Below are 27,970 nucleotides of genomic sequence, written 5' to 3'. Positions count from 1 at the left end.
GAGAAGCGCAATGCCGATGAGAATGCTTAAGAGGTGGTTTGTGCTTGACAGACTATGGATGAAGAACCGGGGGCCCATGTGATTATTCCCAGGAGACTTTAAAAGCGGCAACTGTCTGCTTGTGCTGCCAAGCAACCTCCGTTGTGAGGCTCGAGGCTCTAAATACTGCAACTTCCCGCTTAGTCATACGACCTCTAGAAGAGATTCCAGAAACTTTTTTTGATTTTGAAACTTGAGCAGTGATATTGGCCGCAAAAACTTTGCACCCAACATTCATCCTACCAGTTTGCTGAAAGGGGGAGGTTCACAAAGGAGGTGTGGGCAATATCAGACCCTAGCAATCTCAGCTCTCGAAGATCATGACGATCGTGTCTGCATTTCTTTCGCCAGGTGTAGTGGCCAGCGAGCACGACTTGGCCTCCCTGCATCTGAGACGAGACCAATCTCTCCCTGTGATACTTTCCACTCGAGCCACCAATGCCGACGATGAAGGCTACGCTGAAGGGGTCGTCACCAATACTCGGTTCGGGTCGTACCCTCATTCCACCATAATCGGAGAGCCATGGGGAAGCCAGATTCGAGCAAGCATGGTCGACACTGGATCTCGAGGTCGAAAATCACAGCAGTCAAAAAAGCGAAAGGCGGAGGCGATGGGTCAGGCAGACAATGAGGATGGCACAGCTACGAAAGACGCCGTCACCGCGAGTTCTGGGTTCGTCCACGTTTTGCCGCCTACACCTGAGAATTGGACGACCAGTTTACCTCATCGTACCCAGGTGGTGTACACTCCGGATTACAGCTATATCTTGCACCGTATCAGAGCGCGCCCGGGGTCAAGACTGATAGAGGCCGGCAGTGGCAGTGGCAGCTTCACTCACGCGGCAGCTCGTGCTGTTTTTGACGGCTATGCGAAGGACGAAGTTGCAGCAAAAGACGACGGTGGTTCTTCTTCTGCAAAAATGCCAACGCCGACAGGCAAGGTGTTTTCATACGAATACCATGCAGAACGACACCGGAAAGTCAAGGATGAAATGGTCTCTCATGGTTTAGACCCGATCGTCAAAGCAATGCATAGAGATGTCTATCGCGATGGTTTTCTCCTCGAGGATGAAGAAGGCAGTGCCGAGAAGGTCTCTCCGAGAGCTAACGCGGTCTTCTTGGATCTTCCTGCACCTTGGGAAGCCCTACCTCACCTGACTCGAGATACTCAGGGCGGCGCGATTTCTGCACTCGATCCCCAATCTGCTGTCCACATCTGCACATTCAGTCCGTGCATAGAACAAGTTCAGCGCACAGTGTCAGCATTACGTCGATACGACTGGCTGGACATTGAAATGGTCGAGGTGGAACACAGACGAATTGAAGTCAAACGGGAATACACCAGCATGCAGTACGAGGGTATGCGAGGTGTGAACGTGTTTGCAGTCGACGTCGACGAAGCGGTCGCAAAACTCCGCCATGTAGAGCGACGCGCAAAGGATTTTCATGCCGGAAGCCTTGAGGCAGACAAGTCTACCAAGGCCAAGCAGATGCAAGACAACGGCAACAACAACACCAAACTACCCTTCGACGGGGGCAGACTCGTTCATCGGACCGAGCCAGAGTTGAAGACGCATACTTCGTATCTGGTATTCGCGGTGCTGCCCCGCGCGTGGACGGAGGAAGACGAAGCTGCAGCTCGAGCTAAGTGGTCGAAGCATGTCACAGTCAAGTCAAACGTGCCCAAAAGCCAGCGACAGCTGAAGAAGGAGGCGAAGTCGAGGACGAGAGGGGTGAATGGGTCGAACGGTGTCAAGGGTGAGGTCGAGACAGCAACAACTGCAGAGAACGGTGAAGCGATGGATGTCGAAGTTGCTGAGTAAGACATATGTACCGCCTCAAGCAAGATCGATAAATGCAACCCACAGGGTTCGAGACTTTGACACCTGAGTCATAATCATAGCCACCGCCAGCCAGAGCGATACAACGTCCGTCACCCTGACACGTGACCATGGAACAAAAGTCGCATGACAAAATCTTTTCTTCTTCTTCTTCTTCTTCTTAAAGATCGATCATACGACTGGATCTACATGTGTTGTACTTGTTGCAGTCTGTGCACCGATTTGAAAGCAAATAAATCATACTGCAGTCAATCTAGGATTTTCCGTGGCAACAAAACAACTCACTCAATCAATGTCTCTATCTCGGACACTAAACCCTTCTCGGAAGTTGTTGCGAGGTTCTTTGGCTGAGCCTGGAACTATCGACTGATTCGGGGCCCCCGGTCGCCTTGTGTTCATTTCTGATATGAAACCGACAAATTGGCGACTCTGAGAGTCATATTTCTATTCGATTTGAATGTCGCAATGTCCCCGTTCAGCATGGCATCTAGCAACCGGACCCGAACCTTGTCCGTCAGCTTCGCAACAAGCAAAGACAGATGGACACCCGAAAGATATAAGGAGCGCTGCCTTTTGTGGGCGACCACTGCTAGGCAACACTTCTTCTCTCATCTCGAATATCCGTACGCCGTGACCGTGTACTATCCCATCTCCCCTTCCTAGGACTCATCAACTCGCACCTGTCAATTTGAGTCTGCCTGTCCCAGTTTCTTGTCTTTCATCATGGCGACGTTTGTTGGCAGCATCGAACATGCGATTGCCCATACGTCCAGACTGGTGGCCCGCGATCAAAACACCACAGACTTGCCAGGAGGCAAGACCCTTCAGGAATATAACACCCAAGGAAGATACGACTATGATCCCTCGTTTGCGGCGGCCATAATTTTCTTGGTGCTCTTCGCCATCGCCACGGCCATTAACCTCTTCCAATTCTTCCGGCATAGAGCTTGGTTCTGGTGGGTGATGAATTTTGCTGTGATCAGTAAGTCCGCTGCATGAATTCTTCGTTCATATGCTGATGAGCGCCTAGTGGAACTGGTCGGGTACATTGCTCGAACGATTTCCATCAAGAACCTCCACAGCAGGAACATTTTCATAGTCCAAACCGTTATGATTCTCGTGGCGCCAGCTGTCATGGCCGCAGCCTGTTACATGTCGTTTGGCCGCGTCACCATCTGGGTTGTTCCGAAAGATTATCAGACCGTCAAACACCTTTGGGTACCGCCACGTCGGATTACGCCAGTGTTTGTGGGCTTCGACATCCTCAGTTTCTTTGTGCAAGTCATTGGCGGCTCCATGGTGGCTGCGGCAAGCAACATTAACTCGGCCAACCGGGGCAGAAACGTGGTGCTGGCAGGACTTTCACTGCAACTGGCGACCTTTGGGTTTTTCGTCTTTGCAAGTGTCCGACTAAACTTCATGTTGAGGACACAGCTTCGAGATGTCCCATTACCCAAAGAACGCAATTGGCAGCTATTCCTAAACGTCGTCAATGTCGCCAATGTACTTATCCTAATCCGAACCATGTTGCGACTGATTGAATACTCCATTGGCACCTACAACTATCTCACCAACCATGAATGGTTCTTTTACTGCTTCGACTCGGCTTTAATGTTTGTGGTGGTTGCTACCTTCATCATCTTTCACCCCGGATACTATCTCCCCTACCTGGGAATCAAACGGAAGGAACAGAAGTTCTCGAAGAACGCCGACAAGGGACCCCTTAGCGTTCTAGCCAGGAGGAAGACGATGCATGAGGCGGTATGAAGTTGCACTTGATAGAGAAGGCGCACGCTTTCATGTCTCGGCGCGCATCAACGAAGAGTGTTGTCTTTTAAGGAGCACTTTCCCGGCGGATCGGTGGAGAGCTCGGCAATTGTTCGTGGTTGTTTATGGGCCGGTCGCAATGCGACCTCTGAACTATGTATAATGAATCATGTCAAGTCGTTTATCCGACTTGTCTTTAGTCGTGCGTAAATTGGCAACACCAGCGGCTGAAAGTGGATTGTTGCATCCTCTCTTTCTCCTCGTGTGGGTTCATCATGCCGTCCCCCTGTGGTATGGGATTGGTGGAGCGCTTGTTCAAGTGCCCCTCGTCTCAAGTTGATCGCAATCGGTTCTTTTTGCGATTGGCATACCAGAAGCTGCGCACTTCTATACGAATGTGGCGCCGCCGTAGCCTTGAAACGTCACAGCACCGAGTACTCGTACCGTCAACAACAAAATCTAACCGCGTATCGACTGTTTCTGCGAGTGAAGTACTCGGACCCTGTACATACGAGTACGCGGAATTATTTTTCCTCTCAAGGATGCACATACAGTACGCAACGCTGGCGCCACCACGGCCCTGACGCAAATTGGCCGCCTTTTGTCTTTTTGTGGCTCGCAACAGCTGTCAAAGCGTCCCCTTTTTGCTCCAACGATGGAGTTAAGCCAAGGGGTGTGCCCCGGGGAAAGGATTTGCTCGACAAAGGTCCCAGCCATGTGGGACAGTGGCCAACACCATTGAACGGCTTGAGGTGACTTGGCTCGGTATCGCACCGGGTTAGTGTGCTGTGGTCGGCAGCTGTTGCGAGTCTTCGATACTCTCAAGTACTCGTCAACCCCTAGTGATCTTGACCATTTGTTACCTAGTACGATGGAGACTCGTTCTCCCATGTGCTCAAACAACCCATGCCGGCCAAGACATGTGAAGACGAAGCCCATCGATTCGGTCATCTCCTCTAAACATTGGCGGTGCCGATTTTCGCCTTATTCATTCAATCGTATCTACTGCCACGACGGTACAAGCACACACCGTTTCATCCTTGTCATTTCCACCCACTAGCTCGACTGGACCGGGTTCTCAAGCCCATGCCACTGGGGCTCCTCGAAAGAAAAGAGATGCGCGAGACTTACCGTGAGCGAGCCATGGTCCCGCACTGTTTTGACGCCGCGGGTACTCGTACTTGTATTCGTGAAGGATCGGATTTGCGCCGCCCCGCCTCCCCTGGTTGCGGCGCGGCACAGTGCCCGACGCTCCTCTCGAGGGATCATTTGTGCCATTCTGGGCTTCACCTGTTTCTTTGCAGCGCAATATTGCGTTCTCGCAACGACGAACTCTTGGCTCGTTGGGGAGCTACTGAGTATGGCTCCAGTAGGCTGTGCTTTTTCATCGCTGCCTCTCCTATGTTACGCCATTGCCGTGTATCTGTTTTACAGTAGAAAGGGCCATGGCATCCCTTCTTTTAACACGGACAACACAGGCTTCTTTTGATTTTTGACGTTGTGACAACATGCGGGAAGTCTCCTTCCTGACATGAAGCCACGGTTCTTTCGAGCGTTATGCATCGCGGTCGTTGGATTGGCTAGCGCCGTTGTTGTTTTCCTTTCCATCTCCTATATCCTCAGCCCTCTTTTACTATGGCTCTCTCCCTCGCTGAACCCGACGCTGTATGACTGGGGAGCCTACGGTGCTTGCCCATTACAGTCGTTTGTAACGACCGACCTCGTTGCGCCCCGTGTCAATACAAGGCGAACTCATCCAGATTGCGGGCGTGGGTTGGTGTTGTTGACCATCAACGGGGATTCTGCTGGACCGAAAGGACCGGCCATTCTCGATGCGCGCAACGAATTGGTTTGGAAGTCGCAGGGCTATGGGAGCGCCACGAATCTACAGGTCCAGCATTACAAAGGGCAGAATTATCTGACATTCTGGGCTGGTAGGAAAGTGGGCACCAAAGGAACGGGCATGTATTACATGGTGAGTTGGACTTTTGTCGTCTCTGGCGGAGGTTTGATGACATGGAAACTGATTGGGGTTATCATTAGCTGGATTCTACTTACAATGAAGCACATCGAGTCATGGCCGTCGGTGACGGCATGGAGGGCGACCTCCATGAATTCAAAATCACGAAAGACGACACTGCTTTGCTGACAGTATATGCGACCACCAAGGCCGATTTGTCGTCCTGGGGGAGATTTTCCGATGGATGGCTTTTGGACAGCCTCTTCCAAGAAGTCGACATCGCAACGGGAGAGCTGTTGTTTGAATGGAGAGCTTCCGAGCATTTTAATTTCAGCGATACCTACATGACGAACCCATTTGGCGGTTATATCAAAAGTTTGCCTTTCGACTTCTTCCACATCAACAGTGTCGACAAGGACTCTCAGGGAAATTACCTGATCTCTTCTCGCCACACACATACCATTACCTGCATCAACCCCAAGGGAAATATCCTATGGGTACTGGGTGGTCGCCGCAACCAATTCACTGATTTGTCCGGAGGAGCCGCGCTAGACTTCAAATGGCAGCATGATGCGAGATGGGTATCCGAAGAGGACGGGATCATCAGCCTTTTCGACAACAAGGAGGCAGGTCCTCTGCATGCCGATGGTCCCCATAGTCGCGGCATGATGCTTCAACTCGACATCTCTAACCACACCGTCGAGCTGTTGCACACGTACGAGTCACTTGGACACACACGAGCCCCGTCGCAAGGCTCAATGCAGGTGCTCCAGGACACTGATCATGTCTTTGTCGGATTTGGCCATTCTCCCATCTACAGTGAATTCTCCGTCAATGGCAGTTTGCTATGCGAACACCATTTTGGATCACCCATCTTTCACCCGTGGAATCGCGCGGTGTCATACCGGGCTTCGAAGAGGTATGATTGGGTTGGTCGGCCGACGTACCCTCCTTCAGCAGAGATCGAGGATGATACGCTCTATGTAAGCTGGAACGGGGCTACAGAAGTGTCGGCTTGGTTGTTGCAAGGTGCCAAGAGTGCCGAGGACGAAGATGCATTCAACGACCTGGATGTCCTGGAGAAGGACACCTTTGAAGAGACTTTCGAGCTGGGAGACTTGTACGAATACTCTTACTTTCGAGTGGTCGCGTTGACCCAGGACGGTCAGGTCCTTGGCCAGTCTGCGGTATTGGTCTACGAGCCTGACTGGGACTGGTGGATGTTTGGAGTGGCCATTGTAGCGTGGCTGGTCATCGTCAGAGTTGGCTGGCACTGCTATAAATGGCTTGCTAGGCGGAGGACAACCAGCCAAGTAGCCTGGATCAGCCTTGAGAGACAATGATATAATTTGACTTCCAGACATGATGAGGCTACAGCCTCACTGACTAAAGTGACTCGTGGTAATGAGCTTCAGAGCAAGTTGCTGCTAATGAACATATAAGCAGGGACGGTTACGAGGCTGCACTAGTCCCAAGTGAGGTTCACCAGGCCTAACGAGGCTCGCCAATCGCGCCATTCCAGCTCTTGCTGCACAGTACAGAGTATATGTGACTCAAAAAATAAGGCCCTTTTCCTTGCTGCCATAAGTGTCACTTTCTATAGGCACCACTTCATATACTCTGTACAATACGCAGTACGAGTCACGGAGGAGGTAGCCTGTTATACCTGACTCCGAGATCACTGTCCATTTGCCCTTCTTTACGCTTGGCATTGAATTGTCACCCCTGCACCCCTCCCCAGGTTCGTCCGACTGTGAATGTCCCCAAGTACGGACATGTATGAGTCGACCACTGTAGTCTCATGAACCATTTGAGACGTGCCTTCTGCACCATCACCGCCGCCGCCGCAGTCGCCGCATCCTCCAAGTGTCATCCTCGAGCTCTCAGAATGTCGCAGCCGCCTTGGATCCAGCCCAGCGGCTCGACTCACCAACCTCAATTGAAAATCTACAACTCCCTGACCCGATCCAAAGTCCCCTTTGTCCCTCTTCAGCCTGAGCGCATCACCTGGTACGCCTGCGGTCCGACCGTGTACGACGACTCCCACCTGGGCCACGCCCGCAACTATGTCACGACCGACATCATCAGACGGATCCTGCGGGACTATTTCCACTTCCAGGTGCGGTTCGTCATGAACATCACCGACGTCGACGACAAGATCATACTGAGGGGGAGGCAAAAGCATCTGTACGACGAATACAAGAAGAACCACAGGTATGACGAAACCTCGTCGACGGCTGAGGGGACTGGCTCTGATCAAGAGACTAGATACATCGACGACAAAGTCCGGCAGGACGTCCGACAAGCGTGGCATTACTACGTGCAAAAGAACCTGAAACGGATCGGTCCCAAAACCCTCCTCACGCCCGAGACCTTTGACGGCGTCGTCGAACACTTTTATGGAGACATACTCGCAGGTGGCAGTCTGGAACCTGGCACGAAACCGGGGGACAAGGAGGCAAAGGTCAAGATGCACATCAACACCGCCCGATCCACCGCCAAAGCCTTGCTGTCGGACCCGAAGATGCTGACGCCACACGAGTTCTACTCTCGAGTCAACGACCCGATGTGCCTGGTCCTGGATGATCAATTTGGGAAGAGCATCCGAGGAGATGATTACGCTGTATTCACAAAGTTGACAAAGGAATACGAGAACCGATTTTTCCAGGACATGCATGACCTGAACGTCATGGACCCCGACGACTTGGTGCGAGTGACGGAGCATGGCAAGGAAATCGCCGACTTTGTCAAGAAGATTGCGGACAACAAGATGGCATATCGAACGACGGATGGCTCAGTTTATTTTGACATCAAAGCTTTCGAGTCTGCAGGATATCCGTATGCGAGATTGGAGCCTTGGAACAGGAACGACAAAGAGTTACAAGCCGACGGCGAAGGTGCCCTGTCACAGAAGGAGGGTGACTCGAAACGCTCCGAAGCGGATTTTGCTCTTTGGAAGGCGTCCAAACCTGGAGAACCAAGCTGGGAAAGCGAATGGGGTCCTGGTCGACCCGGATGGCATATTGAATGCTCAGCAATGGCTTCTGGGAAATTGGGCCAGCAAATGGACATTCATTCTGGTGGTATTGACCTGGCGTTTCCTCATCACGACAATGAACTCGCCCAGAGTGAAGCATTCTGGTCTGATGGAAATCATCGTCAATGGGTCAACTATTTTCTTCACATGGGCCACCTGTCGATACAGGGCTCCAAAATGTCCAAGTCGCTCAAGAACTTCACAACCATTCGAGAAGCCCTTCACGTGCAGAAGGAATGGACCTCGAGAAGTCTGCGAATCATCTTCTTGCTCGGAAACTGGAAAGACGGGATAGAGATCACAGATGACATGGTTGTCGAAGGTCGAAATTGGGAAGACAGAGTCGACAACTTTTTCTTGAATGCCATTGAAAACGTGAAAAATGCAAAGGCTAGCAATGGCCAAAGAACCATCATGGCAAGTGCACTTCTTGACGCAGAAGAGAAGGTCCGCGCTGCACTACTCGACTCCTTCAACACCCCACTGGCGATGAGCACACTGTCTGCTCTGATCAATGCCTACAACAGCGCCAAAAAGTCCGACCTGACGGCAGATGACCACCGAAATACAGGCCTTTTCGTCACGAGGATGGTAAACATTTTCGGTTTGAACGGCAACGAGCCTGCGAATACAGACACCATTGGATGGAAAGGCATTGATGTTCCCGACCTGGCCAAGGAATATGTCTACCCGCTGGCGAAGATGAGAGATGAATTACGACAGGCCGCGATAGCCAAGGCCATCACGGCAGAAAAGGTGCAGGAAATCGTTTCAACATCGCCGGGACTCGAAGAGCCGCCTCCTAGCGGGAGACCGCGGCCATCGTACGCGCGGGCGTTGAGCGAGTTCAGTAGAAGCGCTCTTGAAGTGACAGGCCCGGCCGAAAGCAAAGATTTGAACAAACAAATCCTGGCCTTGTGTGATCGTGTCCGAGACGTCGATCTCTGGCAACTCGACATTTACCTGGAAGATCGCGAGAATGCACCTTCACTGGTCCGTCCCGTCACCGAGGGATTAAAGGCCGCCAGGCGCGAGCGGGAAGACAAGGCCCGAGCCAAAGAAGAAGCCAAGAAGAAACGCGAACAGGAGGCCCAGGAGAAGTTGCAAAAGGGGAAACTTGCGCCGTCGGAGATGTTCAAGCCACCACATTCGGAAGAGTATTCGGCTTGGGATCCGGATGGCGTGCCGACGGCGGCCAAGGATGGAAGTGCTCTATCTGCCAACCGTGTCAAAAAGTTGAAGAAGGAATGGGACGCTCAGAGAAAGGCACATGAAAAGTATTTGGCCGTCACGCAGCAGCAGCAAAACGGGTCGACGGGGGCCGCCGGTCAGCAGCAACAACAGTCTTAGTTGGCTTTGATTTGTTCTGCCCTACTCTGCTGCTGGGAGTTTATTACTCCCGAGGAACTATATTATGTGTATTAAGACAGATACCCAATAACTTGAAAAAAAAGGTTCCCCATGGTTCGCCCCCCTTAACGAAAAGAAAAGGCAAAAAAGGGTTCTCTCATTTGTGGCTTTTTGATCACATGAATCACTCATATCATCCCTTCAGCTTTCAATCCTTGATACAATGCCATGGCGGCCAAAGTCTTGCCGTCCCTCGCTGCTACCTTCCAAACTTCGGAAAGGGGGACGACTTTTAAAGTGATTTTTTCTCCCTGGTCACGCAACCCGGTAAGTTTACCTCGTAATGATTCGATCTCATCACGTGGCATACTTCGTCGAGCTAGGAATATCGGGATGAACTCGTCGCAGGCCCCCGGGGAAGGGTAGATTGCCTCTTGAAGGTGATTGTTGTCGTTGTCACTTTCTTCGGAGTAGTCTCTTTGCTGGCCGTTTGTGGTGGTTTTGCCTTTGCATTTGCCTGTGGTGTAGTTTGTGCTGGGGTTGTTATTGTTGCTAGAAATGGCAAGTTGAGTCATGTCCACAAGATCGTCCGTTGAGATTCCGAGACCGGTTTCCTCCACGATCTCTTTGGCAGCTGCACCTGAAAAGGTACCGGAATCATCGATCATACCGGCAGGAAGTTCAATGAAAGACAAACTCCCTATGGCTATGCGTGGTTGAATGGTCAAAATTACGTATTCTTCTGTCGAAAGTCTCGTTCCACCAGAATGAGCACCACTGTTCTTCTCCCCGGCAGCGGCGTCGTCGTTGTTTGAGGAGGTGTCGTCCGTGTCGGTCGGTGTCAGAATGATCAACATCGCCACCGACCCTCCACGCATGAAAACCGACCCGGGGAGATGTTGATTAAAATCATTCGTGATGGTCGCTTGGAGTTTGAGAAATCCCAGACGACGTCGAGACGAGAAGAAATCTGCAGACTGAACCTCGATTGACCTCAAAACATAAGGGTGATCCTTGAAGGGGTGGTTTGGGTTTCTCGTCTGCGAGGACAAGGAGACGTTGAGAGTCCTGAGCCAGATTTTAAAGGCGGGAAATTGGAGGATTTGGTCGGCGTCGAGACACCGCGGGAATCTGACCCGGACTTCTGGGTCGGTGCAAGGGAGTACGAATGAAGGCAAGTTCAAATCTGCTGTGCTCGAAGACATGGCCGTGGCTTTGCCAGTTCGAGTTCGGATGTGAGTGGTTGTTTGAGTATGAGTATGATTATGATGAATGTACCTGTATCGGAACGATACACTGTTCTGGATATTGTTGGATACTCGTGGACAACAGAGGCGTGAGAACATTTGTGATGTACTAAGCATAAAGTAACCAGATGATTTGAGGGGCCGTCGAGACCTTGTATATACGGGAGTATATCAAGGTGTTGTTGTCTATGAGGCTGATGATGTGATGTGCATGGTGGATGATGTGGGGATTTGTGACTTATTTTGGACGTTAGTCCACATCACATTATTTTCTTGATCTTAAAGTATGCTCCGTACTCGTACTCGTACTTCCGTAACCACATCGTTGATAAGTATCTTCTCTCTGGCTCAAGAAATAGAACTTTGTGTAAGGTGATCCCCATCATCTGCACTGTTTTGCCCAAGTCAAGTCGAGTCGAAAACGAAAAAAATGACAAACGATAACAACAACAACAAACTTGGTCCAAGAGAACCTCTCACCACCATCACCCTACGAAACCCACCATATTCATACCTCCATCTCTCGGTCAGGTCTTTGTCCTTGTCCTCGTCACAGTCTTTGGTGTCTGTACAAAATCTAGACGAGATCTCGACACGGTCATACCTGACCTCTGCATTGCAACAATATCTAGGGTCGACTGGTACAGCCATCCCCATTGACATTTTAAAGACCGAAGGTCCCAACGTTTGGGTTCGAGTCCCCAGGGATGACGAGCCTGGTGTCGTCGGTGCATTGTCTCAGTGGACCGGGGGAGGATTCAACTTGCGAATCGAAGGTAGAGGAAGTTGGTTAGGTGGTGTTGTAGGGAGAAGACAAGATCCCAAATTGTGGACTCTTGAAAGATGAATCGACGGATCAATGGTCATTAAACTATGGCTAAAACACACTTGATTCATCCTACACAAACAACCCGAACAACAAAGGACGACACAAAGAAACCCAAGGCTGCAAAATCACCATCAAACTAGATGAGCGCCACTTGTTTATCCCGACATGTCCTCCCTCCGAAACGCCTTACAGAAAGGCAAAAAGTTACGACTAACATTGGGACACCAACTAACAAATTCCAAAGTCAAGCCTTTGACCTCGGGTTTTGGTAATGTTCATCACCTCCCAAGCAAATCGATCAATCAGTCAACCAATCAACCGGTGAACGCCAATTCAGAATCGCTGTCGCTGTCGAAATCCAGCAATTTTTCCTTTTCAAGTTTCTCCTCCTCGGTCGTCAACATGTTTTTTTCTCGTTGCGGGTTTTGTGGTTTCGACCGCGATCGCAAATGAAAGATTCTGGACAATGAGAATGTACTGGTTGTGTCGCCTCTCTTGCCTGTTAGGACGATGCAGGTCAGCCGACACGTGTTCTCCTCGACGACACTTGCAAGGGTTTGGCCCACCCGGGTTTTGCAGGCTCGACTGAGAGTGTGTGTGGAGGAGAAAGGGACAAGGGCGGGTCCGGAGCTCCTTACCGTCTTGTTGAAGATAAGCCCTTCGAACTTGTTTGATGTGTTGGAGTTGAAGTTTTTGTTGGTGTTTCTTGGCCTCCTTTTCTCGTTCGAGGTACGCGGCCCGATGTTTCTTGTAGGCTTGGACTTCTGGGTCGTGTTGGACCGAGAAACCGGACACGGACATAGTGGTGAGAATGAAAAAAAAAACTCGACTTGACAAAAAAGGAGAGCAAAAAGTCGTGGGGTGCGAGGATTTCTAGATCAGGACCTAGAGAGTCCAGAATTCACTCTCGAGCACAAACAACAAAATAAATGTACGGGCGATGATGATGAGAAAAGAGAGAAGAAAACGACAAGCTCACAGTGTGTGAGACCTGAATCCTCTTTATATGTCTTTCATTTGACAAGGACTCCCCAACTCTGCACGCAATACACATACTGGTCAGGTACCTCGTTCCATACATCCCCGTGGATTTTGGTGAACCGCTTGCACCATCTTTGTCGGAGAAACCGATTCATCATCATTATCATCGCCCTACATGGCCCGATACCAAAAAGTCCATGTTTCGCCGAACAAGCAACAGCCTGGTCGAACGACGCAGATCAGGTGAAAAGGCATCGGGCCAAGTGTGACCGTACTTTGTCAAAACGGACCCGTCAGAAATACCTTTACACAAGGGGCCGTACATCTATGACTGCTTACACGTGCGCATTAATTTGTTTGTACCAATAGAAATGGCATGAATAAAAAAGACTACGCCGTGTTTTGGGGACTTGGAACCGATTTCGTATGCGTGATCGTATTTCTATCTTCTATCTCAAACATGGGAATGCTGATTCCGACCATCCGTCCATACCAAGCGCGCTACCACATGCGCGCTGGAGAAAAAAAAGACACAGTGATTGCCTTTTTCCCAGACGAGGAAACTCGGTTCCTTGCACACAAAAGGAAAAATTTGTTCTTTCGTTCCTTATTCCTAAATTCTTAATCCTTCATACAGCGTAAACTCGTATTCGACCGGGGGTGATAAGTGTAATGTCTAAAACAGGAGGGAGAGGCTGAGAAGTGTGTGTAAAAGGAAAAAGCAGACAAGTTCATCAGATTGCCGCTCTCCGCCTCGGTACATGTGGAAGTGGAGCCACCCTAACATGCCCAATTTTAATTCTTCGGTAGATAACATCGTGCGGTCAATGATGATAAGGAGAGTCGTAAAGGTAAGGGAGGTTATTTTCGTGGGACTGGACGGATATCGTGCAAGTGTGCTCGATTTGTAGTTCGTTACCTCATCATAGGAGTTTCGGAATGTGTAAAGTGGGACCGACCATAGTGTCTGTGTTTTTCGCAATACGGTTCGGTTTCCTGTAGTGGCTTGGGCTTCATGCCTTGTCACTAAGACAAGACAAAGCGAGCCGCCGCCCGAGAGCACATGCTTGAGCGCTCGATGTCTTCTTGAGCCCCGCTGTTGGACATATCAAACATGACCCTTTGCTCTGCCGTGCAGACGAGTGCTTGAAAATCGGAGGTTGACATCTAGAAAATAAACGGCGGCGATGTTTCTGTCCACATTGTCGAGGTCTGGTCCCACTAAGAAGAACCCCTCCAGGGTTTGAACGTGGCAGCCTCATTGATATAACATGAGCACAACCCCAGGAGAACGCCGAGGGTGAGTTGGTGGCTCGAAGGGGTAACGATAGAGTGGTGGAGGGCAGACGACAGGCCGGTAAAATGGTCTAGGTGCGGCGCTGAATGCCTTGGCCAATCGATGGTAGAGCACCGTGGCTATCAGACAAAAACACGATGCTCAAGTCTCAAGTCTCGTCCACTGGCCGCAGCCTGGCTCGAGAGGCGTGGGTGGTGTCACTTTGCCCGTCCGTTTATATGGTTCATGCGGTGTTCCCTCGAAAATGCGCCGAAAGGAGTGGATAATGTCACATCTTGAGTAATCCAGGCTCTTGAGATCTTGACCGTACGATCAAGTCGCGATGCGATGCGATGTTTAATCCCACATTTCTTCAAGCGTGCGTGGTTGTGGTGACAGTTGTCTCGTGCGAAGGATAATAGGCTGGCTGTCTTCCACCGAAGAGTTGGGCATAGTTTCTCGACCGAACTTGCCTCATATAATGTTCTTGTTCATTCGTAAAGGGTAATATCCCTTCTCCTGAACTGGAGCCGGCTCGCCTTCGATCCACCACTTGATGAAGTGCGGCGCCTGCCGCGACAACGAGGCCGGCAATCAGGATACAGATGAGGATGACAAGGCCGTCAGATAAACCCATGGTGACGATCAAAGCGCAACTGAGGCGTTCAAGACTTGTCGTCGGCGAATTTTTATCTGGCAAGGATGGCCTGTGACAGGACAGGATAGGATTGGGGGGGGGAGGACTGCAGTTGGGAAAGGGTTTTGAAGAAGGACGAAGGAATAGAGGGAGGGGGCGGGCTGAGATAGAAAAGCTGGCTGATCGCGACACGTACTTTATTCGCAGCCGCAGGTGAGAAATAATAAGCCTGGATGGTGTCCGGTGGGAGGGTGTGCCTTGTCGTGTGTCCGGCAGGGACAGGCTTGATCTTGGACTCACTTGACTCGAGTCGGGAACGTGGTGAACTCTGAAGAGTTGGATTACTGGGGCTTCCACACACTTCTTACGAATCCCCCATGTTGACTGACCTGACATGCATCAAGGTGGTTGGATGGTCTGGATTTTGCGTGCGAGAATTTTCTTGGTGTCGTGTTCATGGCGAATCGAGTTTGAGCCCTTGCAACGCCATGACACGGCATTAGCGAGAAACTGGGCCAATAACAAACCACACGGCCGGGGCCACTGCGTCGTCAGCTGCAAGCACCGCCCCCCGAATGCACCTTGGGGCACTTAGGACACTTAGGGCTTGGTGCCTCGGATGCCCATTGCTTGGTGCCGCGGGGGGCTTAACAGTAGGGGGCCTCTAGGGGCTTTTGGGGGTTGCCGTTTGTTGATGCCTTTGTCTCACATTATCCTCCTTGTGCACAAATGTATGGAGTACATCCCTACATACAGTACTGTATAACAGGGAGTATGGATACGAGTACGGAGTACGGAGTACATTAGGTACCTACTCCGTACACACAGTACTTATCCATACTGGTCCTAGGTACCTATTTAATGCCTACAACACCTAAAATAGGTACCCTTAGCACAGTGCATGACGACTTTGCGTGCGAGTCTCGCATGCCGACCTCCCGAAATCGAATTTAGTTAGCATTATTATTATTGCACCTCGAAGCACAGTTCATCGCGTCCCCAATCGTTTGTTTCTATAAAAATCCTCGAGCCGAAATTTCACAATCTGATAAGCCCTACGCTTATTGGGCACCATGATGAAACTTGCCAGCCTTGCCGAAACTTCTTCGGATCCTTCCGGTTGCATGTCCATTATGCATATCCTTGAGAGCGTCGTCAACATACTCGTACGAGTACTCCGTATAAGATGATCGTCAGGGACAGGGTTGACCTGCAGGGGACCACTATGGAAATACCTGAGGGTTCACCTGCAACACACTGGCAACACTTCTTGTCTGATCGTTTACAGCATTGCCTTTTTTACTGTATGTAGATATCGAAATCAGCATCTGTCAAGCTGGCCTAGTTCTGTTGACACGCTACACAAATAGCAAGAATATGGCAATTGTTCCGTCCCGGTGATTGTCTTACACGAGCCACCTGGGATGTGCGGGATCATACCACTTGAACGTCGTCAATGTCTTTAAATAGCCCAAGCATACAACTAATGTTCTTGCTGCACTCGCTCCAGACTGACGCACGTACGATATAATTTATCATGATGTGTGCTATATGAGATCGAATGCATCCTCAAAGTCTTGGTGATCTCGGGAAAGCGCGTCACCCGAGCCGGTCGCAGCCTCTTCGTTTGATTGTGTACAGAGATGGACACAAATGATATTTGTATGCTCTCCGATCAACAATCATTTTTGTCAGGTGAAAAAGGCCCCAAGAGAATTGTGCAACTGTCGCTTCTCATGGACCTTGAGCGAGTCAATCTCCAGTTCTCATGACAGCCACTCGATCGGGGCAAAGTCCTTCCCATCAATCTCGAGAACCTAGGCCCCCAATGTCCAAAATGTACGCTCACAACCCCCGGTAAGAAAGGCGCTGGCAGTAAGAAGGCCTTTGAAGCTGGCCGCAGTATCATAAAGCGGGCGTTGGCACAATTGATTTTTGATACGAGTACTGTTAGCTGTTTGCCCATCAAAAGTTCTTTGCCCCGAAGGCATATACCAGGAGATGCGGATTGTCGCTACTTCACCTCTACATGACTGAATACCGCAAACACCCCCAGCTTTGTCGGTGGCTTAAGCGCAAAACGCCTGGAACCCAACGCACGCTGACTATCTACCCTCTTTCTACGACACTCTTAAAGCCAATCCAGTCGACTGCTACATTCTTGAACATCACACATTGATTTCCGATAGCAGTGGAACAGAATGCCATCCAACTCCATAATTTACTTGAACCGCTACAACGCGTTCGCGCAATCTGACGCAACACCCGCCTCGATTAGCAACATTGACACGCGGCCTCATACTCTGTCCACGACCTCAGCCTTGACCCATTTTTTTCTGCGCTCCCTTGGCCGAATTCTGCTGCTGTTGTTGATCACTACGACGCCTTTCGATAATAAGAAGACAGTTGACTGTGCGTCCTGCGTGTCCCGGGGAGCGGCAGAGTGTGATATCGGTTGTGCATATTTGGTTTCAAGTCCGAAGGTGTTCCCGGTAGTACTACTGTCCTCACGAAAAGCAGCCCTCTCAGGTATTTACTCTTGGTGGATATGTACCGCCTAAGTGCTTGAGACGAATTCATTCAAGCTATCCGCTTCTTGTCCTGCTATTTCATTCAGGAACCAAGAAGAGTGCTGATCATGGAGGACTACCAAGCTCATTTGGCCAACGCTGCTATCTACTGCATCTGTCACATGCACAGGTATTTGCAACGGAAAACGTCAAACCTGGCAGGAGGCGAGCAGGATCACCATTGCTGAATGCCCCTGATGTTGATGGGTTTGCCTTCGTCAGCGTCACGCTTGCCCTGCACGACATCCTTGACAAAGTTACCGCCGATGGCAGGGTCGAGAGCACCGATCTAGATTGGAAAAATAAGTCAGCTTGATTCGAGATATGTGGGAGATGGTGTCCTGCAGGGTTGAAGCTTACCTGCGTTAGTTTTTCTGGTCCAATTCCCGCAAGGCCGGTGGCCAAAAAGCCCGGGGACACAGCAAACACCTTGACTCCATCGTTCTTAAGCCAGCGATACCACTGTCGCATCATCATGTTGAGGCCGACCTTGGAGCTGCGGTAGGCTTCGGTTGGGTTCAACGTGTGCGGCTTCGGCCAACCGGCCGGAGGGTAGGCGTTAATTGTCGCATAGTTGGCGTCCATGCGTTCCGTGTCGGCCAGGACTGATGTGCCGCTAGTCATGAAGAGGAGACGAGGCTTACTCGACTTGAGTAACAGCGGAACAAACAGCGTTGTCGTGACATGCGCCCCCGTCACGTTGACGTCCCAAGTCCTGTTCCAACCATCGCGGAGACCGAGCTTGCCAGCCTGGATTTCCCTGTCGACGCCGACACCCGCGTTGTTGATAAGTACGTCTAGGTTGCCAAAGTTCTGGTTCACGTGGTCCACGGCGCCCTGGATCGACGAGTCTGAGGTGACGTCGATCTGCACGGCACTGAACTTGCTGTGCGAGTCTAGGATTTCCTTTTGGAGCCGAGCCACCGCCTCTGCCCCTCTGGCCAGCTCCCGACTGCCGATGATGATGTTGTACGGGGCCGCGTCTTTCGCGAGCGACCTTGCGATCTCCAGTCCCAAGCCGGCATTGCCTCCAGTGATCAGGACAACCTCGCCAGACATGGTAGCGCAGGTGTACAAAAATTGACGCAGAGTTTGGGACCTCGATATGGATTGAGTGATGGTATTGCTACGTCTGCTGGAACCAAAATTCGAGCAACGACTCTTGGTTCTTATATACTTCAGTATATCGTCGGTCTGCGGTTGATCACATCCAGACGGATGTTCGGAGATAATGGATCTGGCTTGTCGCTGCCTCTTTAGGTTGGTAGACACCGTAATGGCTTCCCAAACGAGACTACGGTACGGTAAGTAATGCTACCACGCAGCAGGGTAATGGATACTAGTATGTATCTCGGCTTGACTTCACTAACAAAACCTGTTCGAGATTACTGAACGTTGTCACGTCTTTGACTCGGGGCACGGACTCTGTTCAAGTCGTTCAATGTGTCGGCCCTGATGCCGCGGAATGGTCGGCTATTACGGATCGGGAGCATCGAAGCCTTTTTTCCACTCCTTTTTCTTGGACACTAGGATTATGTACCGAATATGGGGTCCGGGGTAGATGCTTCACGAGAATGTGCTAGTATAGCGACTTGAGTATCTCTCCTGGCGTCTATGTATATATGTGAACCTCTCAGCCAAGAGCGACATCTTTGGCCAACTTCGAAGCAATGGCGCATCAGGCTCCCACCCCGCTGCAGAAGAACTTTGCTGACATGGATGTTGAGAACGATGGGACTAGACATGTCGAGGAACGGATTGAAATTGTCGAAGATCAAGACCAGGTAGGTAACCCCTGCTCTGCTTCTGAGTACTTGTTGCTGACATGGAGTCGAGATCAAGGACGGTGTCGTCCTCTTGATGGCCGAAACTCGCAAAGCTGATGGCGAAGCTGGTGTCAACGCAAACATCAAATTTGCCAACGATGGCAAGGTCAGTGCTGCTGCTGCTACTGCTACAACCACCAACACTAATCTGCAAGTGAGCGACGACTAACATGCTGATAGACTATCCTCGTCCCTCAACCGTCTGGAAACCCAGAAGATCCGCTGAACTGGTCCTCGTTCAAGAAGCATAGCATTCTGCTCATGGTCTCGTTCGGGGCCTTTTGCGGCGATTTTGGAGCCGCAGGCGGCATTCCTGCCATCGGCCTCATGTCTGCCGAGTGGAACATCTCCATCCTGCTTGCTAACTCGCCCAACAATATTTCAGCGCTCATGTGCGGCGTGTCAGGGGTGTTGTTCATGCCCCTGCTCAACTCCTGGGGCCGCATTCCCGTCCTATTTTGGACCACCTTGATTGGTGCCGGATTCACGCTGGCCGTCTGCCTAACGCACGACTTCAACGCATTCTTTGCCATGCGAACCTTGCAGGGCCTTTTCCAGAGCGCGGGCCAGACGATCGGCCTAGCGTTCGTCGAGGACATGTTCTTCTACCATCAGCACGCCCGAAAGATAGGCATCTGGTATTCTATATTCATCACGTCCCCGTTCCTGTCCCCACTTTTGGGCAACTTCATCGTTGCTAAAACAGGCACCTGGCGTCCGATCTTCTGGTGTAACTTTGCCGTCGCGGCGACCTTGACCCTCGTAATTTTTTTCTTCGGCGACGAGACCTACTACCGTCGCAGCATTCCTGTGGAGCAGCAGCGCAAACGTCCATCAAGTCAACGCCTCCTCCGTGTCCTGGGAGTCTGGCAACTTCGCGAGCGACGGGGTAATTTTCCCACTGTGATGCACACGTACATGCGGCTGCTCGAGGTGTTCTGTAAGCCCGTGATCCCACCAACGATGCTTGCCTACAGCATTGTATTCATGTGGTTCATCGGTATTACGACCTCTTCATCAATTCTGCTATCGACACCCGAGTCGCTCGGCGGCTACGGCCTCAGTACGCTAAGCTTGGGCTACTGCTTCTTCACACCCATCGTGGCCGTCTGTTTGGGCGAGTTGATAGGGCATTTCTTCAACGATGCGATGGCGAATCACTACACAAAAACCCACCGTGGTCGCTTTATGCCTGAGGTGCGCCTGCGATCGACGTACATTGGTGCAATCCTCATGGTTCCTGGTCTGGTGGTCATCGGCCAGGCCCTTGCCCACCACCTCACCATTGGCGCCATCATCATGGGCTGGGGCATGTATACCACTGGTATCATGATAACTTCCGTGGCCACTGTCGCCTGGGCTTTATCCTGCCATCCTTCTGCCTCTGGGGAGGTGTCGGCCCTCATCAATTTCGGTCGTGTCGCCTGTGGATTTTCCGTCTCGTACTTTCAGCAGCAATGGGGCACCACAGAAGGTTTTGACGTCTCGTTCGGTATCCAGGCCGCTACTACCGTCGTTGCCTTCCTGATATTCGGCTTCTTGCAGGTTTTCGGGCCCAGACTTCGTGCCTGGGCGGGGCCCGTCTCGCACATTATCGTCTAAGCTCGCGAAGGAGTCTGGGTATCTGTATACAAGCCAATTGAAGGAGTGATGAGAATATCCTTCGGGGTCAATATGAAGAAGATCCTCAAAGAACTGCTCTTAATGTGACTAGGAAAGAGACAGACTCATCAAATTCAACGGGGCTTCACTTTAGGTTTATGAGGCACAGTCTGATACTCTGTACATGTAAGATGTGCAGCCTACGAAAGCATGCTATCTTGAGTAAGGCTCTGAGGCCCAGGAATGCGCAGTGACTCTCTCTACCATTCACTTATTAGGCTGTATGTCTGCATGACTTGTGTACAGTTCCCAGGCTCAGCACCATTTAATCTCCAAACGGTGCCCAATAATCTCACCATTGAACCACTCCTTCATTTTGATCTGATGCTGGATCGTCGTGGCCCCCTCGAGAATATTACTGGCGGCAACGACGCGGACGGCCTCGTGAATCTCTTGCATGGCTAGATTCTTGCCGAGGCAGGCACGCAGGCCGACGCCAAAGGGTATCATGTGTTTTTCCATGAGTTCCCTTTGTTGTCCCTTTTTTGGTGGCAGTAGTCGATGAGAAACTTCGTCGCCGTCATGGATGGAAGACGGAACAATCTCGTCGGTACTGGGTAAAAGCCTCCGCTCGGGCTGAAACTCGAACGGCTTGTCAAATACGTCGGCGTCATGGTGAAGCACATAAGCTGCACACCCTACCACCGTACCCGGGGGGATGGTCTGGCCGCAGACTTGAAGTCCACTGGGCGGCACCACTCGAGTGAGACGCGTTGGGTTCGTCATGGCGAGTCTCAACCCTTCCTTGACCACGGCACGCAAGTACGGCAGCTGCGAGGTGTCCATGTTCTGGGCTTCCGGGCTCTCGACCTCGTCGTGAAGCCTCTTGTTCACACTGGGGTTTTGCACCAGGTGGAAAAGAATAGTCGCGAGCACGATCGCCGTTGAGTCGGCGTCGGCAAAGATGGTCGCTTGCGCCTGCACCTTGGCCTCGAAAGGGCTGATACCAGCGGCGAGCAGTCTGCCTTGATACGTCATCGGGCTAGAAGAAGAAGATCTGTCGGTAGAATCGATACCTTCGGCTTGTGACGCCGTTGACGTTTTCTTCAACAAACGGTCCGAATACTCTCCCAGTCGCTTGAAAGACCGGTCGACTTCCGGGCTCGAGGCCCACCACGTCGAGGCCGCGTAAGTACACCTGAACAACCAATTTGGGAGGAGGGAGAAGCGAGCAAATGCCACGATGGAAAATACAAACGGGTTGGCGCTGAGTTTTGTGTGTTTGCGTTGTGAGATAGGCAGGTCGTCATGCTCGTGCAGCCCGTCGTACCTCCGTCCAAGCAGGTAACCCGTCACGACGTCGATGGAAAGGCGGGCACAGAGGTCCAAAATGTCGACCTCGTCGTTGGCTTCTTTGAGTAGGCGGAACTGGTCCATGAAATCACGGATACACTCGCCAATGATTTGTTGTTGCTGGGTCGCGTTGCGTAACCTGCCGGGTGCGAACAACGGTGCCACCGTTTTCGCCCGCACGTTGCGGTAATCCGCGTCGATCGCCGAGAAGATGGAAACCACGGGACCCATGGTGAAGTTGGCGTACCGGTCGTCCTTGACGAACCCACCCTGAGCCACGTAGATTTCGTGCATCGCGTCCGGGTCCGAGATGGACACCGAGTTGGTCGACACCCTCAAGGTCTTGGTTTTGTACTTTTCGTGGTAGTGCCTCATCACACGGGCTTCGATGCCCAGGTAACAGATGATGGAAAGAAAAAAGGGCCCGACGGCTGCGAACCAGGGCCCGGGGAGGTGGCTCAGAGGATGAAACCTGACTCGGTACAATATGACGGCCAAGGGCAGGATCGTGGCCATCAATACCAGGGTCGACACCATCTCGTTCCAAAACCTTGCCTCGTTCACGGCTTTGAAGATTGACAAAGAGGCACCATACCAAATGCTTCTCAGAAGTACGACAATGTTTGTCCCCGGCTTTGCATTTTCCACCCTGGGGGCCCCGGACAGCAACAAGTTAATGTGCATTATATAACGGGGGACTCATTGGTCCGGGGATGTCACGCACACCAGAACACATCCACCCCAGCAAACCCGGGAATTCGCACTTAGTCAGAAAGCAAGTGTGGTTTGTGCTCAAGGTACTGGCCTGGGGGCATCTTCCGTTGTCGAGGGCGGCGCCGGTTCCCCAGTATTCGTAACAGCTTACCCGTGAAACAGTCGAATTCCGATCCGCCCGATGTTGAACTGACTGTATGTATTTCCGACCCGGCCGGCAAGGCTTCTAGCCGTGTATGCCACCGAATCAACGACGAACAGTTCTTGCCAATACAAATCAGGGGTCTCGAGGGTGGAATAATAGATGACCCACGGAGTGAGAGCATGGAGATACAAGGAAGGTGGCCGGAGGTAGCAAGGTCGGTAAAAAGGGGTATCCTTCACATGTTCTTTGTATGCTTTGGAAGTAAAAAGAGTTCATGTATTCCATTCGTTTTACTTTGTTCAAGAAACTATTGCAGTCCTAGAAGAAACAACCCTTGTTTCGTGAGGTCATAGAACGGCGATACCTAGCCAAGATGGCCTTGATACGACGTAGTAGAACATTAGGTAGATATCCTCACGTCGCCCGCCAAGTGAGCCGGGCCCTCCTCAACCAAGTTGTCTCAAGTTGCCTCCATTCGTTCAGTACTTGTGAAAGTACAAGTCGCACCTCCCGCTCTTGGGCCGGATGACGAAAAACTCGACGTGGCTCATGGAGTCCGGGGTGGTCCAGGGGGCCGGGGTCACCAGATATCTGCGAAAGATGTGACCTAGATGGATCCGAAGTTGCATGTTTGCGAGGCTGGAGCAATGACTTAGTCAAATCCCGAGAAGGGGCAAAAGAGAGAGAATTACTTGAGACCAATACATGCTCGAGGTCCGGCGGAGAAGGGGAGAAAGTTGACCTTCATTGCCGGTGTGGGATCGAACCAGCGTTCTGGTACGAACGACTCGGGGTCGGGGTAGACGCTTTCGTTACGGTGGTTCGTGTAAGCCTGCATCCCGACAATTGTGCCTTGTCTTATGTGACTCCCGGCGATGTCGAGCCCGCCTTCTCCAGCCACCCGCTCGAGGTAGGCCGGGATAGGGGCGTGCAGCCTCAGACCTTCACGGCAGACGCCGTCTAGGTAAGGAAGCTTTTCCAACCGCTCTACATTCAGGGGCTCCGTAGGGTCGGGAAATTCCTCGGCCAGTTCTAGGTGGAGCTTTTCTTGGATCTCTGGATGCCTGGACAGTTCCCAGGTGGTGAACATGGCCGTGTTGCCCGTCGTGTCGGAACCGGCGTTTCTGTATTTGTCATTAGGAAGAAGAGATTCAACTGTTTTCCAGAAAGAACGACATTACAGTATCTCCATCATTTCGGCAATGATCTCCTGGGATGACAAAGCCGCATCAGGGTTCTTCTTCCCGTCTTCTTCGATGCGAGACAGAATGTCGACCCGGTTTCGATTCTCAGGGCCGGCTCTGGACCACATTTCCCTCGCCCGAATGGCATACTGGAATATTACTGTCAGCTGTTGAAAACATTTGGCCACCAAGCCAAAAAAAGAGGGGGGGAGACAGATGGACATCACTCACTTTTGCAATTTCCTCGTCGGCACCGAACCATGCCGCAGCCACATTTGGAGTCACAATCTTCATGATGGGCTTTAGGATAGGGAAGGCGCCGATCTGGAGAGGAGACAACTATCAGCTTCAAAGGGACAGAATTGTCAATAGCCTCGACGCTACACTGACCAGACCGTTTCTCTTGTTCCGCATCTCGATTTGTTGGATGAAATGGGTGTCCTCGGTCTTGAGCATTCCAATCTGCTGGCCAAAGGCAACGTCGGTGATGACGTCGAAAGTCAAGTATCGAAACCACTTGAAGGCGTCGACTGGCCTGCCGTCGCCGTCGAACTTGGACAGCCAGTCGAGAAAGTGCTCGAGATGACCCCGGATCACCGGTTCCATCTCTATCAGATTGGTCCTCGAGAACGCGGGCAGCAGCGATTTCCGCCTGCCGTGAGCCTCCTTGACGCCTAGGAGGCCGATGCACATCTTGACATCGCGGAACCGGAAGGCGTCGTCGTAGGCGTGCGACTTTGTGATTTTGTTATTGTAGATGAGTTTGACTCCTTCTTCCGCCGAGACGCAGACCTTGTTCGGCGCAATTCGAACCACAGGCCCGTACTGGGCGTGGAGGGTTCGGATCCACATTGCCTTCTTGCCTCGCAGCGCCGCGATGAAGAGAGGTGCGCTCGATACGTTGGTGAGCCATGGCCCTTTGATGTCGCACAGAGGGCTGTGGAAGTGAATGAACAATACATAAAAGACCACGCTCAATGGAAATCCGGCGAGGATGATGCCCAGCAGGCTCTGGGACGTCTCCAAAGCTCCGACATCACGTAGCAAAGCCATCTCAGGAGTGGTAGTCTGGGAGCCCAAACCATATCGGCCATCTTACAAACTCTTTTGAGGGGTTCGTCAGATCAATACATCTACGAAGAAGACCACCAGGCAACTATGCCATGCCACTTCTCTTGCCTGATAGATTGGGCCAAGGAAGGGGATAGGTCGGTGTTGAAGCACTTCCGACGGACTGACCCGATCCATCCGACCGTCACACTCGGGACCAACGAGACGCCAATTACCACTCGATGTACTACGATAGAGAACAGTCAGAAAGAGATGATAGCTTCTCTTGACCCATGTCAAAATTATGGTGTAGTCAAACTTAAGGACACGACGAGGTCGAAAGCGCATAGGCACCGTGTAAGTGGAGCGGGCAAAATGAGCGAGCATTTCCCGCCCTCATCTTACGAGACGAACCTCTTCATCGATGACAAGGTAAAAGTCCTGGAGAACGAGAGTATTTCTCCTGAGTATACTTACATTAGCAAAGTTTGTGGCTGGCAATGGAGGCAAGACCTTCACCATTTACAACCCTGCCACCGAAGAACGAATATGCGAGGTCGCAGAAGCAACTTCAGAAGACGTAGATCTTCCTGTCGACGCCGCAGCTCGAACATTTCCGGAATGGAGTAATATGAACGCTTCTCAAAGGGCGGTGCCAATGCAGAAGCTTGTGCAGTTGATCCAGGAGAATGCGGATGAACTAGCAAGGCTGGACTCACTGTGCACGGGAAAGTGAGCAGTCCCCTACAACCTTCTTCGGTCAGGCGACTGACAAATCTTCTGGTCAGACCCGTCGAGCTACTCAAAAAGATGGATGTGCCTGCATGCGCCGGTGTATTCAGCTACTTTGCAGGTTCAGCCCTCCACATCCTGGGCGAATCGAGCCTGAGTTCATCCAACTTCTTGAACGTCACTCTACGACAGCCGTATGGGGCGGTGGGACTGATTATCCCATGGAATGTGCGTTCTTGTATAAGCCTTGGGTTTCATGGTCTTCTGACTGCTCTCAGGTTCCCATGATCATGTTCGCGTTCAAAGTAGCGCCAGCCTTGATCTGCGGCAACACGGTCGTGCTCAAGTCGGCGGAGCGCGCTCCGTTGAGCTCATTGAAATTGGCTGCTCTGATCAAAGAAGCAGGCTTTCCGCCAGGGGTGGTCAATGTGCTGAGCGGGTTTGGGGATCCAACTGGCTCAGCTCTAGCCTTACACATGAAGGTGCGGAAGATCTCCTTCACTGGCTCTGTTGGTGTCGGTAAGAAGATCATGAAGATGGCGGCCGATTCGAATCTCAAGAACGTATCTTTGAACTTGGAGGCAAAGGAGCCGCCATAATCTTCCAGGATGCAGATATCGCCGCCGCTGCTCGGTAGTACGTCGAGGCGCCTTTTTATGAATGGTTTCTCGCCGCTAACTAATAAATGTGTAGCACGCACTATTCGATCAACCATAACAGTGGCCAGCACTGCCAGGCCAATAGCAGGGCATTGGTTCATAAGGACATCTTGGACGAATACCTGAGGGAACTGGCCCGTCTGATGGACCAAGTGACTGTTGGCGACCCTTCGGACCCGAAGACATTCCAGGGGTAAGTGAATTTCAAATCAGTAGACAGGAATTTACTAACGGAAATTCGGTAGCCCGCAAGTCGACAAGAAAGCACTCGACCGCATCCTCAGCCTCGTTATAGAGGGAGCAAAAGATGGGAAGTTGGTGCGAGGAGGTCGTCGGCACGGTGACAAGGTACCGAACAAGGGCTTGCCCCTTTGACGGCCCCCTTTCTTTATTAATCTGTGAGTTTTAGGGAGCATTTCTGGAACCGACGATCTTGTTCAATGTCGACACAAAGTCAAGCGCCTATTAGGAAGAGATCTTTGGCCCCGTCATCATCGTGAACACCTTTGAAGACGAGGCGGGCGCGCTAGCCGAAGCAAATTGTGTGGAATTCGGGTTGTTCTGTGAGAAGACCTCTGTCCCTCTTCCCCACCCCTCTCACCAATGGGCAAGGCTGACATGACGATATCCTCCAGCATCTGTGTATACCAAAGACTTTGAACGTGCAATCCGTGTGGCCAAGGCCTTGCAAGCTGGCGACGTGGGTGTCAATTGTTCGGTCCCACTCCGGGCGCTTGACATGCCCATTGGTGGCTGGAAGCAGTCTGGCATTGGGTCCGAGTTGAGCCTACACGGGCTCAGCATGTACACAGAACTCAAGACGGTGTTTCTAAAGTATGGGACCGATCCGACGACCATGTCTTCCAAGTGGCATTGTTCATGATGGAGACGCCAGTAGTAGGACCAGAGGCGTTAGTTACAGCCAGTGGCGCAGAGAAGCGTAAGTTCTATTCAGTCAAAGCTATCTATCGTAGAAGAAGAGAACATTGAATGAACCGATGTATGATTATTGTCTTGAAGACAGGTGCTGTCCTCGTTTTCTGTCGGCACAATATCATGTTCGATGCTTCCACCTACTATATGCACTCTTTCTATAGCCATTAGCTTATCACCACTTGGAACAACATTCCCTAGGTATCGTAATCCAACGGAAGACGAAAAAGTCGAATGG

At 51.5% G+C, this 27,970-nt stretch overlaps 9 protein-coding genes across 11 annotated transcripts; 5 read left to right on the top strand and 4 right to left on the bottom strand.

Annotated features, from left to right (window-relative positions):
* The first annotated feature begins 252 nt into the window (after positions 1-252).
* On the top strand, positions 253-2,002 carry PV06_00010 (uncharacterized protein). The gene has a single exon (XM_016400462.1). The coding sequence runs from the start codon at positions 360-362 to the stop codon at positions 1,860-1,862; it is 1,503 nt and encodes a 500-aa protein (XP_016267515.1). The 5' UTR covers positions 253-359; the 3' UTR covers positions 1,863-2,002.
* A 37-nt stretch (positions 2,003-2,039) lies between these two features.
* Positions 2,040-3,947, top strand: PV06_00009 (uncharacterized protein). Its single transcript, XM_016400461.1, has 2 exons — positions 2,040-2,862; positions 2,911-3,947. Exons 1-2 carry the CDS (start codon positions 2,604-2,606, stop codon positions 3,645-3,647), a joined length of 996 nt encoding a protein of 331 aa, XP_016267514.1. The 5' UTR covers positions 2,040-2,603; the 3' UTR covers positions 3,648-3,947.
* Positions 3,937-6,950, top strand: PV06_00008 (uncharacterized protein; the record flags this gene model as incomplete). The annotated part of the gene is made up of 2 exons (XM_016400460.1): positions 3,937-5,622; positions 5,691-6,950. Exons 1-2 carry the CDS (start codon positions 5,179-5,181, stop codon positions 6,948-6,950), a joined length of 1,704 nt encoding a protein of 567 aa, XP_016267513.1. The 5' UTR covers positions 3,937-5,178.
* A 246-nt stretch (positions 6,951-7,196) lies between these two features.
* On the top strand, positions 7,197-10,193 carry PV06_00007. 2 transcript variants are annotated; one of them, XM_016400459.1, is made up of 2 exons: positions 7,197-7,821; positions 7,876-10,193. In XM_016400459.1, the coding sequence occupies exons 1-2, from the start codon at positions 7,409-7,411 to the stop codon at positions 9,992-9,994; spliced, it is 2,532 nt and encodes an 843-aa protein (XP_016267512.1). In that variant the 5' UTR covers positions 7,197-7,408; the 3' UTR covers positions 9,995-10,193. The 2 variants fall into 2 exon arrangements, with proteins under 2 accessions (XP_016267512.1, XP_016267511.1); XM_016400458.1 differs by having other exon boundaries at positions 7,197-10,193.
* PV06_00006 (uncharacterized protein) lies at positions 10,083-11,256 on the bottom strand. Its single transcript, XM_016400457.1, has one exon. It carries the CDS (start codon positions 11,197-11,199, stop codon positions 10,183-10,185), a length of 1,017 nt encoding a protein of 338 aa, XP_016267510.1. The 5' UTR covers positions 11,200-11,256; the 3' UTR covers positions 10,083-10,182.
* Positions 11,257-13,468: 2,212 nt separating this feature from the next.
* On the bottom strand, positions 13,469-15,322 carry PV06_00005 (uncharacterized protein). Its single transcript, XM_016400456.1, has one exon. The coding sequence runs from the start codon at positions 14,962-14,964 to the stop codon at positions 14,701-14,703; it is 264 nt and encodes an 87-aa protein (XP_016267509.1). The 5' UTR covers positions 14,965-15,322; the 3' UTR covers positions 13,469-14,700.
* A 1,162-nt stretch (positions 15,323-16,484) lies between these two features.
* On the top strand, positions 16,485-21,417 carry PV06_00003. Of its 2 annotated transcripts, XM_016400454.1 has the most exons (4): positions 16,485-18,838; positions 18,919-19,318; positions 19,371-19,466; positions 19,541-21,417. In XM_016400454.1, exons 2-4 carry the CDS (start codon positions 19,205-19,207, stop codon positions 20,960-20,962), a joined length of 1,632 nt encoding a protein of 543 aa, XP_016267507.1. In that variant the 5' UTR covers positions 16,485-18,838; positions 18,919-19,204; the 3' UTR covers positions 20,963-21,417. The 2 variants fall into 2 exon arrangements, with proteins under 2 accessions (XP_016267507.1, XP_016267506.1); XM_016400453.1 differs by having other exon boundaries at positions 16,485-19,318.
* Positions 17,710-18,593, bottom strand: PV06_00004 (uncharacterized protein; the record flags this gene model as incomplete). Its single annotated transcript, XM_016400455.1, has 2 exons — positions 17,710-17,823; positions 17,895-18,593. 2 exons carry the CDS (start codon positions 18,591-18,593, stop codon positions 17,710-17,712), a joined length of 813 nt encoding a protein of 270 aa, XP_016267508.1.
* Positions 21,278-22,852, bottom strand: PV06_00002 (uncharacterized protein; the record flags this gene model as incomplete). The annotated part of the gene is made up of 1 exon (XM_016400452.1): positions 21,278-22,852. One exon carries the CDS (start codon positions 22,850-22,852, stop codon positions 21,278-21,280), a length of 1,575 nt encoding a protein of 524 aa, XP_016267505.1.
* Between the last annotated feature and the right edge of the window lie 5,118 nt (positions 22,853-27,970).

Source organism: Exophiala oligosperma (genome assembly GCF_000835515.1).
Source record: "Exophiala oligosperma strain CBS 72588 unplaced genomic scaffold supercont1.1, whole genome shotgun sequence".
Classification (NCBI taxonomy): Eukaryota; Fungi; Ascomycota; class Eurotiomycetes; order Chaetothyriales; family Herpotrichiellaceae; genus Exophiala; species Exophiala oligosperma.
The sequence above is the reverse complement of the archived record's forward strand: the minus strand, read 5'-3'. Positions and strand labels throughout refer to the sequence as shown.